At 37.6% G+C, this 21,670-nt stretch overlaps 2 protein-coding genes and 1 long non-coding RNA gene across 3 annotated transcripts; 1 reads left to right on the forward strand and 2 right to left on the reverse strand.

The window, feature by feature from the left end:
* Positions 1–2,159: 2,159 nt before the first annotated feature.
* Positions 2,160–5,279, reverse strand: LOC143714832 (uncharacterized). Its single transcript, XR_013195620.1, has 3 exons — positions 5,174–5,279; positions 4,299–4,418; positions 2,160–3,463 (listed from the first exon to the last, which is right to left on the reverse strand). It is a non-coding gene; the product is annotated as an uncharacterized LOC143714832 (long non-coding RNA).
* A 1,846-nt stretch (positions 5,280–7,125) lies between these two features.
* fkbp6 (FKBP prolyl isomerase 6) lies at positions 7,126–16,451 on the forward strand. The gene is made up of 8 exons (XM_077206401.1): positions 7,126–7,439; positions 8,153–8,270; positions 8,792–8,881; positions 8,986–9,188; positions 9,264–9,383; positions 9,534–9,731; positions 15,432–15,541; positions 15,628–16,451. The coding sequence occupies exons 1-8, from the start codon at positions 7,365–7,367 to the stop codon at positions 15,704–15,706; spliced, it is 993 nt and encodes a 330-aa protein (XP_077062516.1). The 5' UTR covers positions 7,126–7,364; the 3' UTR covers positions 15,707–16,451.
* On the reverse strand, positions 12,938–13,646 carry LOC143714804 (uncharacterized). The gene is made up of 2 exons (XM_077206240.1): positions 13,192–13,646; positions 12,938–13,118 (listed from the first exon to the last, which is right to left on the reverse strand). Exons 1-2 carry the CDS (start codon positions 13,644–13,646, stop codon positions 12,938–12,940), a joined length of 636 nt encoding a protein of 211 aa, XP_077062355.1.
* Positions 16,452–21,670: the final 5,219 nt, after the last annotated feature.

Consider the following 21,670-nt stretch of genomic DNA (forward strand, 5'->3'; position numbering starts at 1 on the left):
GGTTTCAAGCAGATCATTGCCTCCACCTGTCTTTTTCCCATAGTGCATCTTGCTGCCATCTCTTGCCTAGGTAACGGACACACACACACGACCATCCACCTGATCTAAAAGAAAACGTGATTAATCAGACCAGTCGATCTTCCACTGCTCTATGGTCCAGTTCTGATGCTCTTGTGCCCATTGTAGTTGCTTACGGTAGTGGACGGGTCATCATGGGCTCTGACCGTGACTACATTCACCATGTGTTCTGTTACCTTTCTATCAAGTTTTTCAGCAGTCTCAACTACGGTAGCTCTTCTGTGTGATCGGACCAGACGGGCTAAAGCCTTCGATCCCCACATGCATCAGTGAGCTTTGGGCACCCATGACCCTGATGTTGGTTCACCGGTTGTCCTTTGCGTCACTTTTGATATAACCACTGCATACTGGAAACACCCCACAATCCTTGCAGTTTTGTCAGGTCTTTTCGCTTGTCCATTCCTGTCTCCAACACATGAAATTCCAGAACTGACTGTTTATTTACTGCCCCCAAAAATATTATATATATATATATATATTGGTATTAATTAAACCAGTTTAATGTTAAACTCTAAATTAAGAGTTTAATTTTAAATCAGACCAAAAATTATCAAGATGTTTTTTAACCATTTCAAAATTTGAACTATGTAAAAGTAACACTTTGATAGATTGGATGGTGCCCTCTGCTGTTTATTCATGCGCTTTGCATGTACAGTGTCACACACACATGCTCCTCCTGAGGGGGAAATAGGCCAATTCAAAAAAAGTTGTCTTTTTAGTGGTCTCTAACGGTTTAAATCACTCGTCAGGAAATTGGCACATAAAGTAATACTGTAGTTAAAGTAACTTAGCATGGAATATCTTTCCCCTACGCCATGTGGGTAAACTTAGACAGTTTTACAGGAAGAAGAGTGTTGTTCCACTCAATGTTAATGGCTTCAAACAGTTCACGAGTAGTGGAAAAATGTCTCCCAGTTTGTTTGAGTTTAATGTGAGGCCAAATATTCTCTATAGGGTTCAAATCTGGACTTTGAAGAAGGCCAAAACATGAGCCTAATGGACTTGTTCTCAAGCCACTTAATGGCTGTCTTTGGTATTTGGGCATGAGCATTCCTGTTAATTGTGGGAAGCAAGCCATCCTGCAATATTCTCCTTTACTCCAAAGCATTAAATGACTTTTCACAGTGAAGAAGCTCACCAATACCAGCAGCTAAAAAGACTCTCCCCACAATGACATGTCTTAATGCTTCACTGTGGTGTATGTATTATTATATTTCTCACCAGATTTTCGAAGACACCGCTCTGGAACATCACCATGCAAACCGTGTTCCATTGTGATTCATCATACTTCTGCTGAACCACTCTAAATCAAACTTCCCATAATCTGCCAAAAACTTTATCCGGTCTTTGATGTTTTTCAGAGACAGCAATGGCTTTAAAAGTAGTGCATTTGCTTAAATTTTGATAACTGGTTAAGAAAATTAAAAGCTTAGTTTAGATATTTTGGGCCAAATATATATATATATATATATATATATATATATATATATATATATATATATATATATAGCATGTTTAAAAATCAGCACAGTGGAATACAAAAAATGTATTCTGAACAACCCCTTATTAGTCTCCTTCTTTGTTATGCTTTCTCAGAAAGGGGATAAAAATAGAGTTGGATGTTTGTATTGGGTATCTTCCTCAACACAAAATTAAAATCATTTCAGCGTATGGCGATTCTTTGTAGATTTCATATTGCATGATTATATATTTTGACCAATAATATTAACGTTTATTTACATAATATGCCAGTAGACTATGAAATTACTGTTAAATATTAAAATAGTGAAATTTAGCCTTTATCTGAACAATATACGGTCACAAAAGCAAAAAGAAAAAAAATATACCTCAAATGAATTGTAAGACTAATATTCAGATAGGTGCATTACATATGCCAATGTTGCACCATGGAAATAGAGGGAAACATTTTCGTTATGGAGCAACTAGACTGGGCTGCCTGACTCCTCTTGACATTGTTCATTCAAGTAAATCGAATGAACTGTGAACTGAGTTTCTTTGCTGTTAAAGAAACTCAAAAGAACATGAAGCACTGAAGTTATTTCAGTCATAACAGCAAATAATAGATTTCTGCATTTATTTTCACGTTCATCAGAAATTAAATACAGTTTTCAAACCATGATTATGACAGCGTGATGGTTTCCAACATAAAAAAAAAATTGTGGCTGTGAACAAGAAACATTGTTAATAACGATAAGAGCTTTTTATGTACAATCTTTAGCCTCAAACAAAGCATGTCTTTAAGATGCGTCCTTTGTAATCATACAACAAAAATATGTTTGTGCTCCTTCCACTCTGCTATAAAAGAAAAAGGATATGTGCACTTGACCTCAGAAAATGCCCTTACTTTTCAATCACATCTCCTTGTGTTTACATACCAAACTATCAGCAGCACAATTTTCATAGGGAATGTGTTTTTCTTCATAACCTTTCCTGCCAAGTTATGTTTATATGACAAAGTAAATCGAATGAGCTGAAAAAACGTACCCATAACCTGATTTTTCTCCCAGAACCGGAGTGTTTAAATCGTCGTCTTAATACAAACAATCTTAAAACAACGGAGACGGGAGAAAAAGAAAAGAAAAAAACATTTTACATTCTCATCGCAAAAGTTTTGCGTTCCCCGAGAAACTCTCGCAAATAACTCCGCAAATGCAAAGGCATTGATATCATTTCTTATAATTTAAGGAATAGTTCACTTCAAAATAATAATCATCATTTACTCACCCTCAAGTTGTTTCAAACCTGTATGAATTTCATTTGCTGAACACAAAAGAAGATATTTTGAAGAATGTCAGTAACCAAACATTTAATGTAGGCTTCCCCATTGACTTCCATAGTATTGTTTTTCCTACAATGGAAGTCAATGGAGTTCATCAACTATCTACCGACATTCTTCAAAATATATTTATGTTCAACAGAAGAAAGAAATTCATACCGGTATGAAACAGCTAGATGATGAGTGGCCTAAATGATGACAGAATTTTCATTTTGAAGCGAACTATTCCTTTAAGTATGTTTAAAACAGAAATTGTAATGTCATGTTAGATCAAATGGCACTTTATATCATAAAAAAATGATAATTTATTATCCGAAAACAGACTAAACAAACAAACAAACTAAACATACAAACAAACATATTTGTCCCAGCAGTCTTATGCAGTTGTTGCTATGGAATTTCTGAGGCATTGTACACTTCTGAGTGACTGTGCCCTTCTGTTTCTTTAGTGACAAGCATGGCAACCACAACAGTGAATATAACAACAGCTGAAATCAGTACAGTGGCTACGAGTCCTTTATTAGCCCGCAGATACTCCATCTTCTGGTTCCCTTTCTGCTTTGCTGCAGATTCCTTACAAATCTTTTTCTGAATGTGAAATGAAAATAGAACTGGATATAAAGATTATGAACCTTTAACATATAGTGTATGAAGTGTGCAAATTTATCGGTAACACTTTACAATAAGGCAGGGGCGTAGAATTTAGTAGGGACGCTAGGGACGTGTCCCTACCAATATCCAGTGACACTGATATATCCCTAGCAATACTTTCGATCAAAACTTAAAATATATGTATATATTGTTGTCCCCGTCCCCACCAATTTCAAAATCAAACCTACGCCACTGCAATAAGGTTCATGAGTTAACATTAGTTAACTACCTTAGCGGGAATGAATGAACAATACTTCTATTGAGCATGTTTTAATCTTAGTTAATTTCAACATTTACTAATATGTTAATAAAAACAAAAGGTTGTATTTGTTAACATTAGTTAATGCACTGTGAACTAACATGAACAAACAATTAACAGCTGTATTTTCTATTAACTAACATTAACAAGGATTAATAAATACAGTAACAAATGTATTGCTAATTGTTAGTTAATGTTAGTTAATACATTAACTAATGGTAATGATCCTTACTGTAAAGTGTTACCAAGTTATCCTTTAAGTTTCACAGAATACTGTGAGTAATAATGTTTATATGTTCAGTACACCAGTAATAATATGCCTGTCACATCAAAAAACACAAAGACTGTTCAGCTGTTTAGAGTTACACTCTTGAGATTTGGCACAAACCTTCAGCTCTTTTAGCAGGCTTAAATAAAAAGACATCCATATGTAACTGTAATATTGTAATAAATATAACATGATGTATTAATTATGACATAAATCTTGATGTACTGTACACCAAGGAGACTCACGGTGGACTGAGGCTTTTTGGCTTTTTGATTGACATTCTTGAGTTTTCCTTCTCCGTTTGCATTTTCCAGCATAGTGACTTTCACCTCCTCTGCCTCGCTCTTAGCAGTCTCAATTTGATCCTAAAACAGATGCAAATATTGACAATATTTAGGATGACATGCTTCGCTATGAATACAACATTCTGCATGAAAGTACTCTGCTTCTCATTTGCTTAAAATACATAAAAAACTATTTGAAATCAGTTAACATGATTTATTTATGACAGAATTCAGTTGAAAAATGAAAAAACAAAACATGATTAGGAATACGGGAATAGTTTGGGATTTGCCGTGACCATAGGTGCAGTCAATGACATTAACTATAAGTATGATCCACTAAGTCTCAAATTTTGTGTACAGTATATATTATTTGATAATTTAAACTAACTAAACCTTTTTTGAGTAATGTTTTGTTTCTAAACAGTGCTTGTGTCTTGATGAAATTACATCTGTTTTTATATTTAGTATTTATTGCAATGATGTTCATACATTTTAAGAGTGGCTTAAATGTCATTTTAGGGCCACTGCATTTCCATAAATGGTGCTTATATTTGCTGTCTTACAGTAATCGTCCCTGTCAGATGATAAGTGCATGACCTTACTGCATAACTGTCTGATAAGCTACTGTTTGGCCTACATATAAACAAAAGTGAAAACACAGCCATTGATTTTAGATCAAGATAAAGTGCATTATATATATTTTGTTGCATAACTTGACATAGTAACCTTTTAAAAAGTTCTACCGTTTACTGGAATGCTAGACAAATAGGTTATACCTTGGAACAAAGACAACTGTACGCTGAATATTTCTCTCATATTTGCATGCATAAACTCACCATACTGCAGCAATATCGTGCTGGAGCCTGTGTTTGTGTGTGATCCCGAAAATGCAGAACGATCGAGTGAGTGAAAACTCAGGTGAAGTGAGAGCAAAGTCCGTATGGCACGTCAAGAAGGTGTGCGGATCAAGGCTCCTCCTCACTTAAGCAATTCCTCCTTTATTTGCCTTAGTGTATCCACTTCAACTAATCACTGGGTGTTTCACTGAAACAGACAGGCCATAAACAATCAGGTCATTTTTAGGAAACATTGCCATTTGTGCCAGCATTTCATTTGAAAAGGTTCCTGTTGGATTTTCAAGAAGTCAAATGTTCTCACCTCAGGTGTAAAGATATAGTTATAGCTACATTCGTCTATTTCAACCCTGACATAGTAGTAGGTAATATAAACCTTTGCTGAGCTAGTTGTCCCAGTGAAAACTATTTCCTACTCTGAACTGAAAGATCTTTCTCGTGATCATTCGGTTATATGTCATATTCAAATTATTTTGAGGTTTAAGATCAGTGGAAATAAATATGGTCTTGATTTGAAAATACCATTGCACCCCAACATGTGATTCACAGAATATGTTTGTACCAAGAAACGAACTCTTAAAAGAATGAAACAGTGATTTTTCCTCCATAACCATAATATTTTGTATTAAACGTAAGTATAAAAACTTAAATAAATATAAAACTTGACTCTGTTCAAGCAATGTGGACAAAAATCTCATCAGAAAGATCAAACCACTACTTTTGAAGAGGAAAAATTCGCAGCATAATTGAGTTTAACAGACAGCGAAGAACAAAAACAAATTCTGAATTTTCTGTGATTTCATTCTTTCTTTGCTAGTGGTCAAATGTGAACACAAAAATCATTTTTTTTTGTGGTTTTCATTCACTACAATAGAAATGTACCCAACTATGAAGACTTCCGCTTCTGGGAACCCCAGAAATGTGAAAAGGGTCCATAATAGGCTTATGTCATGTCTTGGAATATTGACATTTATTACAGTATCGACCACAAAGTTCAATATAAAATTCAAAAAGTAAAAAAAAAAAAACTGTAGTGTACACAAAATATAAAACAGCACAACTGTTTTCAACACTGATAAAATAAATGATTCTTGAGCAACAAGTCAGCATATTAAAATGATTTCTGAAGCATGTGGCACTGAAGACTGGAGCAATGATGCCGAAAATTCAGCTTTGCATAAAAAGAATACATACATTTTTTCAATATCTTCCAGACGTTTGAGCAGCAGTGTACATTATTACATTTGAATGAAAATACACCATGTAATAAACAGCGCACATATTCTCAAAGAACTTACATTTGAATGATTACTTCCCTCATTGCTGCCTCCTTCAGTTGTTCCTATAGACTCCCCTATGAATCTAGGTAGATCTCCACTGTAGAGGCCTCCAAAAAAATGTCATATCTTCCTTTAAAAAAGAAAGAAAGAAGAAACTATAATTTTACAGTAAGTGTATAGTTTATCTCATGCAGCCTTAAATCAATTGGGATTTTTTTTCTTGCATCTTGAATCTGATACCCAAGATCTGAAATCATTAAAATATTATAATGTATAGTACATTAAGTTACAACATTATTTGTTTTATAAACATGAATAGATCGTGAATGTAGTAAAATAATTTCGATCAATTAATCCAAACATAGTGAACGCTTATACATTTTGATTTAATGACATGCGCTCACTGCACGACACAGTTTTCAACTGTTTGCACATACCGTCCTCTTACCATGTTGGTTTTGAATAAAAAATAAAATTAAAAAATAAAAAGACGGCTGTGCAAATGATTTATACTGCTGGAATTTTGGTTCCAGTGGGGAGCGAACACATAAATATTAATGAGCTTCCCCTGTTGTGGGCGTGTTCTTGAGAAAAGCCGTCATTCAGCCCCTGCGTCCCAGCTTCCATCCTAAATAGTATGTTGCCTAAGGTTAGAAAAAACGTGTCCCAAATATAGTATGTTGAAAACAGTAACCGTTTTTGTAGATTTGACCTAACAACACCAGCGTCTTGTGAATTATTTCTTAATTTAATTACAGCAATAGTTTATAATACCGGTATATGAACATGACGGACGCTAGTTGGCGCAAGTGTCAGGCGCACTATCAGTAACAGATTCAATGAGACCAACTCACCTGCAGAATTACCGCTCAAAAGTCTAAAACAAATGCACAATGTCAACAAACGGCAGGACGTCGAGAATATTACAGTTTATGGCTCCAGATGAGCGCCGTCAGTTTGGAATCGAGGTAACGGTACATCAGTAAATAAGCAAATTTTCTAATGATGTATTTTATTATTATTATTATTATTTTTTTTTTTACAACAAAACACGCTAGCAAGCAATTCACTTCTCTTTAGGTGTGCTTAAAATTAGATTTATATTAACGTAAGTTATTAAGGCTAAAATTGCACAAATTACACATTGTAGAATGCACACAAATGTTAAATAAAGTCAAGAGCTTTTTAACCTCCACGTGTGATGATGATGATGATGATGATGATGATCTATTTGTGGTGGCCAGGTTTGGAGTTGAGTTGACCTCACACGTTGACAGCGTATGCACAAAAAGTGCTGTGCTACAATTTTGTACTGCGGTAACATCATGGTATAATGACGATGTCAGACAGTAGTTTCATGGTGCTGATATAGGCCTAACTTACCACACTATTGAACAATTAGCATATTCACGGGCCATGTATAAATGTGCTATTCCAAGATGCTTCAAAGAGTACAAAGGTTTTAACATGGTCCAAAAAACATGGTACCAAGTCCCAGTTGTACTTGATGTTTATTTGGTAGTGGGAGTTCATGTTAAACGAAACACTGTTACAATTTTGTTAGCACTGCAGGGTTTCATGTTGGCACGTTTTGTGTAAGTATTTTTCAAAGTGGATTCTAATAGACATGAAACATGAATTTAATTTATTTAACATGAATTAATTTTTTTTTTGGTTTTAGACTCCTTTCCAGCGTCTGGCATGGCAAATGCAAGACATATTAGGGGATGGAGGAATTCTCAAAGAGGTTGTCCATGCAGGGGAAGGCCCACCTGTACCAATGCACGCATCTGTATCAAGTAAATGGCTGAACTGAACATGGTTTTAATGGAGTCATAGTTCTAGTTTCTCACTTATGATAGTCCAATAGTGTGCAGAGATGAATGATTCGTGACATACACTACACCAAGGCTACATTTATTTGACCATCACCATATATAAAATAACTTACATTATTTTCTGTAATATAATTTACATTTCTGAATATTTAGCAGCCATTACTCTTCTTCAATGTCACATAATCCTTCAGAAATCATTCTAATATGCTGATTTGGTGCTCAAGAAACATTTCTTATTATAAAAGTTGAAAACAGTTTTGGTGCTTTCCTATATTTCAGGTATTACCTATATTTTAGGTAGTAGATATTATGTATTAACTGTCATTTTAGGTCAATTTAATGCATCCTTGCTGAATGAAATTCTTTCAACAAAACAACAACAAAAAAACTTTTGACTGGTTGTGTTATACTTTTTTGTCACATATTTCTCTTTTTTGCTAGCTTCTCATTAGCTTCTTGACATGAAATCATTTCATCCACAGTTAACTTCTCTGGTTTCATCGAGTACTCTGACGCCCCATTTGAGACCACCAACCACCTCAGATATCCACGAATGATGAAGCTTGGTAGAGGTAGGATGGAAATTGAATTCCCTAATTAGAATGATAGCTAATCATTATGATTCTCCTTTATATTGTTTGTCCAGTACTAGACACTCAAACCTCTTTCTCTGTAGATGTTACTTTGTATGGCCTAGAGCTCGGCCTTCTTACTATGAAGAAAGGCGAATTCTCTCGTTTTCTCTTCAAGCCCAAATATGCCTATGGGGACCTTGGGTGCCCCCCACACATACCTCCATTAGCCACAGTCCTCTATGAGGTGCACGTCCTTGATTTTCTGGACTCGGCACAAGTGGATGATTTCATGGATTTGACTTTGGTACGATTAAATGCATTCAGCTTTCTCTTTTATTTTGTTTGTGGTATCTAAGATTGTGATTTCAACATTCCCCAGGAAGAGCAGAACACTGTTCCTCTGTCCACCTTGCTGAATGTGCTGGAAACACAGCGGAGCTTTGGCAACCTCTGCTACAATAAGAAGCGCTACGAAGATGCTCGAGAGAGATACAAGCAGGTATTCTGCTTCTAAGTGTTTTCTTTGTTTCGCAAGTATGAGAGTTCGTAAATGGATAGAAGGAAAATGTGCTCTGAAAATTAGTAGTTTATTCTGACTATAGACTGAGATTGTTTTTTCAGTGTAACATACTGTTGTCCCATGGTATAGGCCATGACACTTTTGCAGAATCGTGAGCCGATGGATGATGAAGAGAAGCAGCGTCTTGAAGAGATAAAGTTGCTTTTCCTGCTCAACCTCTCACTCACGTACCTGAAACTGGAAAAACCCCAGAAGGCCCTTTGCTTTGGTCAGAAAGCACTGGACATCAACCCCCAGAACACTAAAGCTCTCTTCCGCTGCGGCCAGGTTGGGCAATATTTAGACTTTTTTTTACCTCCTTTTCTGAAAATCTGATCATAATTTTTTTTTTAGCAAAAAGCATATTGCTCTGTAAAATCTAGGGCTGTCAATCAAGTCAAAATTTTAATCAAATCAGATATGCTGATGAATTAATTAGCTGATCACAAATATTAATATTTGCTTAGAAAAGCACCAAAATTGAGGGAGTTTCAGACGTATAGATAATTTTTTTTGTTTTGAAACAGGGACTTAAATTGTTACAATGTTGCATTTTCTCCTTCATTGTTCGGTTCACTTTCACAAGGTCACATTTCAAAGCATACCAAAATGTGTTTATGCATCAATATCTCAAAAAGATCATATAAATTAGAGTGAGAATCAATGCTTTGTCAGCACAGCGTTCTTGCAGACAAGTGCTGCTTTTTTGTAATGCATTTCCCATTATGAATTATGCTACAGCAATGGTTCGCTGGTCTGTCGGGTCAGATTTCTTTCTCACCAGAACTGAACTGCTTGAAAGTCAATTGGTGTAATTTTCATTTTGACCAAGGCTACCTCGTTCAGGTGATCTCGGATCGATTCTTTTGGTGCATCTCGAAGCACAATTGTCGTGTTAATGTATGCCGAAACTAGGGTTGCGCGGTATACCGGTACTGGATATTGCATTATTCAATATTGCATAATGCATAGCCTTTATTATTGAATAGAATACTATAAAATAATATATTGTCTACCTCATTCTATGAGAAGCCACATCAGCTCACAAAAGGAAATTCCAAACACTCGACTGACGAGAAGTGAGTAAAAACATGTTATTAAACATTGTCATTTGTTGCATTACAAGTTTGGAAAGATGTTTGACGCATGTTTCTTTTTCAAATGCTTGATTGTACGTAATAAGTGACTCAAACTCCCAGTGCTCTCAGAGATGGAGCAGCATTTACTACTGATCACAGAGCCCCTCTTCACTAAATAGGTGTGCATATAGCGTATTTATTTAATAATAAATTTCACAATCGCACTAAGCCAAATCACGATTTCGTCCTGCCCTAGTGCTGACGATATAAAATAAGAGAATGACTATATCATTTTTATATTCCCGTGTGTATTTTGTGTAAGCGGTCTGTAGTAGCAATAATCCTTCGTAATTATTTCGGGCAAAGAATTGACTCGGGTCTTCGTTCAAGTTTCATTTGTTTACTGAAAGTTCTTGCACAAACAGAAAATAAACAATAAATAAACTTCGGTCAAAAACTGTGTTGCTCCGTATTTGTTTCGTTCTAAAAGGAAGTGCGCAATTCTTAAAGGGAACGTCAATTCTTAAAGGTGCTAAAGTTCCAATACTAAAACAGAGCAAACCATTACAACTTAAACAGGGGGGTGCTCAACGAATGTACATAAATAACATAAACCTAAACTAATTTAAATACTTACTCAAACATTTAAGCTTTAAGTGTTAAATTTAAATTATTCCAATTCCATTATGGACACGGTCTGTGAAAAGTGTCAAAGATTTCTATTTACAACGTGTTTTTGCAGAGTTGAGCATTGTAGCCAATTACAGACATATCTGTTGAGCATGTGAACGGAATGGCCAATCAGATGTGTTTAAGTTGCTCTGAATCCACTCAACAACTCAAGGAATCAACTCCACTCAAGTTTGTTTAGAGCGAGCGTCAGAAGCTGACACTATGGGGGAAACTCATTTCACCAAGATATACTGTTATCTAGTGTTATTAAATAACGTTGTTGCCTAAGGCATTCAAGCATGAAACAGGGGTGGCCACGCTCCCTATATAAAGCAGTGCTGAGCAACATTGCCTTAAAAATCTTTTGACTGAATGAGGGTCATATAAAACCCTGAGTAATAGTAACATGGCATGAACTTTACTATATTAAAGCCTTATTCCCTCATCTCAGGGTACCGAGGTTACGTTTAGTAACCGGATATGTTCCCTTTCAATTTCAGTTGACATTGTGTCAGAAGGTATGGGGAATGTATAAAATCCTGCCATGTTCCTGTGAAGGGTTGCTTTGCATAAGCCAGGGGTGTCCAAAATGCGGCGCACCGACCAATTACAGCCCGGGGATGAATGTCAAACTCCCCGCAGATTGTCTATTAGAATACATTACATGTGGCGTGCCACACATAGGCTAATTTACAAATCATGCAGTTTCACAATGTCAACACCATGTGACACCACTAGTTTTTAGGCCAGGTGTTGCAGTAAACTGATAAGTGATAAGCATTGCCATTTCTGTTGCTTATGAGAAACATTGGACGTGCCAAAAAAAACGGAACGAAACTGCGAAACAGACCATTTATTAGCTCTGTCCAAAAGACAGTGCAGCGTGAGCTCAGAACAAATGCGTTTATTTGCTGACCGGTAGAATTTTATTATATTATTACTATTATTATTATTATAGACATGTATTAAATATTAAAGGAGTATTCTTAATGAAATATAGGGCAAATTACAGAAACCGATGGTTAATTTTAATATGAGTAGAATAGTTCTAACTCAGTAAGAATATTTAAATTTTACCCTTTAGAAATGAGGTTGTTAATTTGACAGATGTTACTGTTTGTGTTAATGAAAATGAATTAACATCTGCGTCCCAACTCAAGCTACTGCTACTGTCAACTCTAGCTTTTCCAATAGACAAAACAGGAAGGCTAATATTATTAATATTATTTTATAAACTCAGCAAAAAAAGAAACGTCCTCTGACTTTCAACTGTTTTTACTTTCAGTAAACTTAATGTGCGTAAATATTTGTATGAACACTAAAAGAGTCAACACCATAAGACATAAACTAAAAATGTTTCACAGACATGTGACTAACAGAAATAGAATAATGTGTCCCTGAATGAAGGGAGGCTCAAAATCAAAATTACCAGTCAGTATCTGGTGTGGCCACCAGCTGCTTGAAGTACTGCAGTGCATCTCCTCCTCACAGCAAGAACTGACAAATCTGGTCCAGTCCATGAGATGTTACCCCACTCTTCCACCAAGGCACTTGCAAGTTCCTGGACATTTCTGGGAGGAATGGCCCTAGCCCTCACAATGCGATCCAACAGGTCCCAGACGTGCTCAATGGGATTGAGATTCGGGCTCTTCGCTGGCCATGGCAGAACACTGACATTGCTGTCATGCAGAAACTCACGCACAGAACGAGCATTATGGCTGGGGGCATTGTCCTGCTGGAGGATCATGTCCGGATGAGCATGCATAAAGGGTACCACATGAGGGAGAAGAATGTCTTCCCTGTATCACAAGGCATTGAGATTGCCTGCAATGACAACAAGCTCAGTCCGATCGTGATGTGATATACCGCCCCAGACCATGACGGACCCCCCAAATCCAAATCAATCCCGCTCCAGGGTACAGGCCTCGGTGTAACGCTCATTCCTTCGACGATAAACACGAATCCGTCCATCAACCCTGGTGAGACAAAACCGTGACTCATCAGTGAAGAGCACTTTTTGCCGCTCCTGTCTGGTCCAGCGAAGCTGGGTTTGTGCCCTTAGGCGGCATTGTTGCTGGTGATGTCTGGTAAGGACCTGCCTTACAACAGGCCTACAAGCCCTCAGTCCAGCCTCTCTCAGCCTATTGCGGACAGTCTGAGCACTGACGGAGGGATTGTGTGTTCCTGGTGTGACTCGGGCAGTTGTTGTGGCCATCCTGTACCTGTCACGCAGGTGTGATATTCGAATGTACCGATCCTGTGCAGGTGTTGTTACACGTGGTCTTCCACTGCGAGGATGATCAGCTGTCCTTCCTGTCTCCCTGTAGCGCTGTCTTAGGCGTCTCACAGTGCAGACATGGCAATTTATTGCCCTGGCCACATCAGCAGTCCTCATGCCTCCCTGCAGCATACCTAATGCAAGTTCAAGCAGATGAGCAGGGACCCTGGGCATCTTTCTTTGGGTGTTTTTCACAGTCGGTAGACAAGTCTCTTTAGTGTCCTGCGTTTTTAGAACTGTGACCTTAAATGCCTACTCTCTGAAAGCTGTTAAGGTCTTAACGACCATTCCACAGGTGCATGTTAATTAATTGATTATGGTTATTTGAACATGCATGGAAAACATTGTTTAAACCCTTTACAATGAAGATCTGTAAAGTTATTTGGATTTTTACAACATTATTGTTGAAATACACAGTCCTGAAAAAGGGACGTTTCTTTTTTTGCTGAGTTTATATAATGATGGAAAGGTATCTGGCCCCCAGACATTGAATCTGCTCCCCTTTAAAAAAAAAAGAATAACTAGAGTCAGGCAGTTTAAAGGATATATATTCTGTGAGCTGCACCAGCATTCAAAGAATTTCCATTTGAGCATAGAGACACCTGGTAGAAGGGGCTTTTGATTCATTGATCGATTTTTAAGTTAACACGACACTGGAGCGCTCCGCTTTTGGCGGCCAAACATGCAGATCCCACAGCTCGGGATTGGGATGCTGAGAGTAGAGAGTAGCTGTCATATATGAAAGAGCTTCACAAACAGTCTTTTCAACCACACAGTATATATTAAAACTGGGATATAAGTTTATATTTCAGGTATAAACACTGATGTCTCCAGAAGCGATCAAAAAGTTAATTTACCTTTTGAAAATAACATGATGCTTCAAATAACAATTGTATTGATTTCATCGCTACACCAATAGGTGGTAAGTATCTGTTAAAAATGTACTTGTCATTCAATCATTCATTCAAGATATCTGTTCAATAAACATTGATTCATCCAGTAATAAAACAAGTGAAGTGGTCATTAAATCTTTAATTAAAACCAAATTTTTTCAGATTAATTAAACATTGTAAATAGACTGCAGAAATTAAGGTTTTGTCAGAACCTCTAGTAAATTACATGTTATTTTGTTTAGTTGTCTCTTAAAAATCACCGGAGAATCATGAGAGGCTTTCACACCGGAGGAACCTTTTCATAGTTCCTAGAACTATTGGTGGAAGTACCCGGATTTTGCCGTGTTTGCACCGGAGGTAATAGGAACGATTTTAGTTGTAGAAACTCGTTTTGGAGGAACTAATTTAGCTCCTACTCCAGAGTAGGGTCTAAACCAGCACTATAGGAACTATCCGTGACGTTACTGTACGCTGATTGGCCGAACGTATGCGAAACATCAGCACCCGCTATTTTTAAAAAGGCTGTCCGCCACACCGTCAAAATAAAAGTCACAACAACAAGCGCGGCTTACGTAACTTCAGAGTTCCTACTGGCGGTGCGAATGCAACCAGGAAAACATTCCTAGGGGTACCATTGGTTTTCGGGAAACCACCATGGTGGCTAGTTCCTAGAACTAAGTTCTCTCTCTTATACTCACCAAGGCTGCATTTATTTGAACAATAATACAGTAAAAGCAGTAATATTGTGAACTGTTTATAATATAATTTAAAAGAATAAAATAATTGTTAATAATTTTAAATGTAATTTATTCCTGTGATGAAAAGGTGGAATTTTCAGCAGTCATTACCCCAGTAGTGTCATATGATCCTTCGATATTCATTGCAAAATGCTGATTAGTTATATGATGATTTGAACTTTTGACCGGTAGTGTGTACTTCAGCTTCTGGAAGAATCTTCCAATCAGGTTTTCATAGTTGTGGCTTTTTATTTGTGTTCAGTTTGACAATTAGGCCATATGGTAGTATTGATTTGATATTTAGAACTTTCTTTCTCTTTTTTTATGAGGCTTGTTTGGATATGAAAGACTATGAGAAAGCACAAGATTACCTTACACTTGCTCAGGCGAAAAAGCCATTTGACCCTGACATCAACACCTTGCTGAAAAAGCTTGCTCTGTAAGTATTCATTCTCATATTTTTGTCAAGTCTTCTTCTTAGATGTGTGAATGTTAAAGCTAAACTAATCAACTGGTCTTTTACAGGTGCTACAAGGACTATTTAGACAAGGAGAGAGATATGTGCACCAAAATGTTCTCAGGTTTGAAGAGAACAGAAAATTGAAGCTGTGTACACAACTTGCAGTGTCCATGGTTGAGGTCTTCACCGTTTTTCCATCCCTCCAGATTGACCACAAGTGGGCAGTATAAACCAAACAAATGTAATTTTGGTTTGAGTGGCCAAAATTGCATCAAATGTTGTCATACTTTTAATTGATTATTGTTTGATTTTATTTTGTGGTTTGTTTTTTTGCCAGCAAAATATATACATTTTTCGCCTCTGCATTATGTTCTGTATGTTACTTTAAGATATGCTTAATTATAACAAACAGTCAAGCTTTTGCAGATTTATGTTCAGTATTAGGTTCAGAACTCTATATGGAGCATTAGGATGTTTTCCAGGTTCACTGTTTGAAGTTTCAGAAATCATATAGAGTCTTTAATTTTTTAACCTGCTTGTCATGCTCTTCATTTTTTATAGATATATATTTTGTAGGCCATACAAAGTCTCTGCCTGTTTTTTGTTTATTTATTTATTTATTTATTTATTTTTACTTTTTACTCACACTAATTCCACTGTGTCGTCACCACTGTGACAGACTATTTTGTGTGTCGCAAGTTTTGAAGTTAACATATAAACAATAAGATGTTCCACCTTACTCAGTGTTTTGAATTTTCCTTAGATTTATATGGAAATTAATAATATAGTATAAGATTAAAAATACAAATACTTTTTGTTTACTTCTCAATCAACAAAAGATGTCAGTATATACTGTATATATTAAATCTATTCTCATAAAGTCCTTTGAGTCTTTGAGTCGTATTGCTGTGTCACCTTTTACTGCCTAGTGTTTTCTCCCTACGCTAACAGAAATTCCTGCAACATTCCATAAAATGTATTTGGACACTTATGGCTCACTTAATGTAATTTCCTCATCAAAAAATATGAAATCATGTGTTGTCAACCAAAAAAAAAAATGCTTCACTAGTTTGTAGAGTGAAGTTCCACTCATGTAACTGTTATGAACCTTTTCTGTGCCTGGATGTGCAATGCAAACATGGTTAACCTTAAAACAAGCAATAGGTCTGTAAAACCTTGGACTACAGATAAAGACATTGTTTAGTTTGGTTTCTCCTCCTTTAGTAACTTAAGTCCAGTGTGTTTCTCCTCTGCTGACATTTACCAGATGTGAAAATGTAATTTGTGTGTACAAAGTGAAGTTTATTATTCTTGACCCACACCTCCATGTCCAGGTTTTAGGGGTTTTCTCCTGTACTGAACTCTTGGTGCTTGGCAGTAAGTTCGTTTTTCAAAACCAGAGGTCTTTTTTTTTATACTGCTGTTTTTATACTGCTGCTGAACATGTACAATGTTCTCTAGATGTCTAGCATCCTGTCAATATGAGTAAAAGAATGGTTCACAAAAAATAAAATGAAATAAAAATTTAATTATAATAGTCAAGGATAATCATCATTACTTAACTTCATGTCATTCCCAACCTTAATGCATTTGAACCCCATTTACTGTACTTTCATTGCATGTATTTTTGTTTCCCAAAGAAGAAAGTTTAAATACAGATTTAGAACAACATAAACATTTCTTAAACTGAGTAATATGAGTAAAATTACTTTTTTTGTGTGTGTCTTTTATAAAAGAGATTTCCATAAAGTGTCTGTACAATTTTACATTTAAACAGAATTTGTCAGATTTATAGCTACCATTGAATGGCTATCAAAGTAGAAACAGGCTTTTTACACAGGCAGTAGCCTTGTCCCAAATGACACCCTAAGCCCTTGATGACTGCCTCCAAGTCCTCACTTGTGACGGGTGTCACGGACAACACGTCAGTGGTGGCCTACATAAATCGCCAGGGCGGCATCAGGTCGGGCAACCTGTACGCCATAGCGAGAGACCTCCTCTTGTGGGCACAGACCAATCTGAGTTCTCTGAGGGCAGCGCATATCCCTGCAATTCAGAATCTGGGGGCGGATATGCTCTCACGGGGCAACACTCCCCTAGGCGGGTGGTTCCCTGAACTCAAAGACGGTCAGTCTGATATGGGGTGTGTTCGGCAAGGCCTAAGTCGACCTTTTCGCCTTGAGAACCAAAAACCACTGTGCGGTGTTCTTCTCGAAGGACAGGGACGCGCTGGCCCATCTCTGGCCAGGCCGCCCCCTTTATGCGTTTCCCCACATTTCAATGATTCCCCAGATCATCAAACGGGTCAGGGAGAGTGGATGCCCAGTCCTCCTAGTGGCCCCCCTCTGGGAATCCAGACCGTGGTTTCCAGAGTTAGTTCAGTTATCGGACAGAGTCCCCATAACAGGACGATATGGCATCCTCAACCCGACTTATGGGCCCTCCATGTCTGGCCCCTAAACGGAGACCCAGGGACCTTCCTGAGAAGGTCTTAAACACTATCACTGAGGCTAGGGCCCCATCTACCAGGCGCTTTTATGCTCTGATTTGGTCAGGTTTTTCCAGCTGGTGCTCAAAAAAAACAACTCTTTGATCCAGGGTCATGTGAGGTATCTTTGATACTCTCCTTCCCACATGAGTTGTTGGACGCAGGCCGTTCCCCGCTCACACTCAAAGTGTATGTGGCAGCCATTGCAGCTCATTATGCTCTGATGGCTGGCCAACCACTAGGAAGAAACGACCCCTCCAGACTTCCTCCTGTGCCATCTTGGGACTTTTCCACGGTCCTTGGGGCTCTGAAAGGTCCACCTTTTGAATCGCTCCATTCGGTTGATCTAACCTCTCTCGCTAAAGACTGCTCTCCTGGTGGCACTGGCATCTATCAAGCGAGTGGGAGATCTGCAGGCTCTTTCCGTGAGCCCTTCATGTTTGGAGTTTGGATTGGATGACTCCAGGGTCATCCTCAAACCCAGACATGGCTATGTACCCAAAGTGCTCTCAACGCCGTTTAGAGCACAAGTTATCACATTATTATCCCTACCCCCTTCTGCTGAGGATGGGGAGGCTAATCTACTCTGTCCTGTCAGAGCACTGAGAATCTATCTGGAGCGTTCTGCGTCTTTAGACAATCAGAATAGCTCTTTGTCTACTTTGGTGGCTGAATTAAGGGTGATCCAGTCACTAAGCATAGACTGTCTGGATGTATAGTGGATGCCATATCTATGGCATATAATTCAGTGGGTAGCATATATATATATATGCTAGACCTGATGGTGTCCGGTCTGTTCATTATATATGCTTGGGTTCTGGCTTGTTTTCTGCAAGCTCAGAGTCCTGAGCTGCAGTAGGCAACCAGTTACTTATAAGTGCGGTGTTTTGCATGGCGTCCCCACAGCGTATAGCTACGCAATACGAAGTGACCGTTCGAAAGGGAACTACTCGGTTACTATCGTAAAGCCGGCCACACTATAGTAATCTGGCAAGTTGTTGCTTCAGTCGTTTAGACAACTTCTAAATCTGTATCTATCGATTTTGTCGGCATTTAGACAGGGAGAGTGAGGTAGAGAAAGAGAGAGGGTGGATAGAGATTATTAGATGCATATCTCTCCCAAACCTTACTTTTTAAGCATCAATTCTTTGGTAAATCTTTTTTTTTGTAAGATTCCTTCCAAAATTATTTTAAATAGATTAAGAAAGCCACCACTACTGGTCACATCTATGGTTATATTGATTTGTTTAGATCCAGTAAAGTCGTGTCCCACCACTTATTCACAGGATCGATATTGTCCCCCACCACTTTTTGTAACAAGGAGGCACGGATGTACCTAATACAAATAAATAAAACATCTCCACTTAACTAGCAGAGCATTAATTTAGTTTGCTATTAAAAAAGAGATCTAGCGTGTAAAATGTGGTGTTTTTGAAATCAAGCTGAGAGCTCGTTGCCGCTGCTATCAGTGTCATGGATACAGTGTTGTCTTGTGGCTCGCGCACAGTCGCCATTGCGGAGACACTCTATTCATTCCGGTGAAATCACAAAATAAAATGCACACAAACGTGTCCCTGCTTGATATAGACTGCAATTTATGGGAAGTGTTCCCGGTTCCGACTGATCTAAACTATGCAGCCTAACATTTAATTATAGAAGTCTATAAAGTGTTATGTGTATGCTAGGTCAGAGAGATGTGTTTTTAGTCTAGATTTGAACTGACAGACTGTCTGCTTCCCGGTCAATGTTAGGAAGATTGTTCCAAAGTTTTGGTGCTAAATAGGCAAAGGATCTACCGCCAGCAGTCGATTTCGATATTCTAGGTATTATCAACTGGCCAGAATTTTGAGATCGCAATAGACGTGAAGGACTATAATGCGTGAAGAGCTTGCTCAAGTACTGGGGAGCTAAACCATTTAGTGCTTTGTAAGTAATGAGCAAAATTTTTAAATTTATTCGATGTTTAATAGGGAGCCAATGCAGTGTTGACAGAACCGGGCTAATATGGTCATACTTCCTGGTTCTGGTAAGAACTCTAGCGGCTGCATTTTGGACCAGCTGTAGTTTATGTATTAAACGTGCAGGTCAACCACCCATAAGAGCATTACAATAATCTAGTCTTGATGTCATGAACGCATGAACCAATTGTTCTGCATTTTTCATTGAGAGCATATGACATAATTTAGATATATTTTTAAGATGAAAAAATGCAGTTTTACAGATACTAGACACGTGACTTTCAAATGAAAGATTGGTATCAAAGAGCACACCCAGGTTCCTAACCGACATAGTTAAGCAGCTATGTCTGTATGGGAAACACACCTGAGCAAATGACTAAATCTTGTTTTTTTAAAAAAAATGTCATGAACTAATGAATTGTGAACAATAAGACATGTACCTTAAGAAACTTAAATACAATTTGACATTAAAGGTAGAATATACTATTTCAGCTTTCAGCTAGGACATGTTCCTGGATCAACATCTTTGTTGGGATAGGGTTAGGGTGATTACTGGATTTTTAATGAACAAAGGATGAGGATCCAGGAACACGTCCTTTGTATACAAACTTATGCATGCAAACACGAAACCGATTCAGATCTCCAAAAGGAGCTGATAGCAGTCGACACGAAGACCCCATTATCTGTTCCAGTCCATACATGTTAGGAGAGCTTGTGTGTGAGTGTGTGTGTGTTCGGTCTGATGAGGATCTGAAGGAAGAGCTGCCCTGATAAGATGTTCTGTTGGCCACCCATCACTGCAGATACTATCAGAGTAAGAATTCCATTGACAAAGGTTGATGTTGGAAGCAGGAATGTATCTCTAAATTCCAAATGCACAATAATAATGTCTCCAACAATAAGGTTCCATACATGTTAGCATCATGGCAATAGGCTATATGCACACGGAGATGATGACGTACTTCCGCTAAAATCTCAGCCAGCTAAGCCAATTCTGCTACCACTGAAGTGATTGTTTACCAAACGATAATGATATGTCTAGTAAGAAAATGTTTAAATTTCATCGAACCAACAGCAGTACAGCTGAGCATTGCTGTATGCCTCTGTGTCAAGCCTAGAGTAAGTACAACAGAGTACTTAGTTTTAACACATTTCCATCTGACGCAGAAATCAGGCGAAAATGTCTTCACAGTTAGACCCCATACACGAGTATGTAGCCGGCATTTTTAAAAGGAGGATGTTCATGAGCCAGTGTCAGAGACAGGGAGACGACATATTCCAACACATCATTATTTATGGTATGGTAAATGAAATATGTCTTTAAAATAGCCTTTAGCAGGATTACATGCAATTATTCATATGATTCATACATATGATTATATTTTATTTAATGTGTTTTGTTTTAATTTCTGTTATGTAGTTAATTTTTATTACATTATTCTAGCGTCATGTGTGTGTGACCCTGGTGGTGTTTTGTCTTTCTGTGTATGTCCCTGTTCACCAGCTATAGCATGTTCCAGGCCACTTACAATAAACTCTGATTCATCACGCATATTATATCACTTGTAATAGACAGTTATACATTGTAAAATGTACCATCATGCAATTCCATATTATTAAAACATTGTCATTGTATTTTTTACGGTGAATTTCTTAATTTAA

This window comes from Siphateles boraxobius, unplaced genomic scaffold (assembly GCF_051911475.1).
Source record: "Siphateles boraxobius isolate OS27281-9 unplaced genomic scaffold, OSU_SipBor_1 56, whole genome shotgun sequence".
Taxonomy (NCBI): Eukaryota; Metazoa; Chordata; class Actinopteri; order Cypriniformes; family Leuciscidae; genus Siphateles; species Siphateles boraxobius.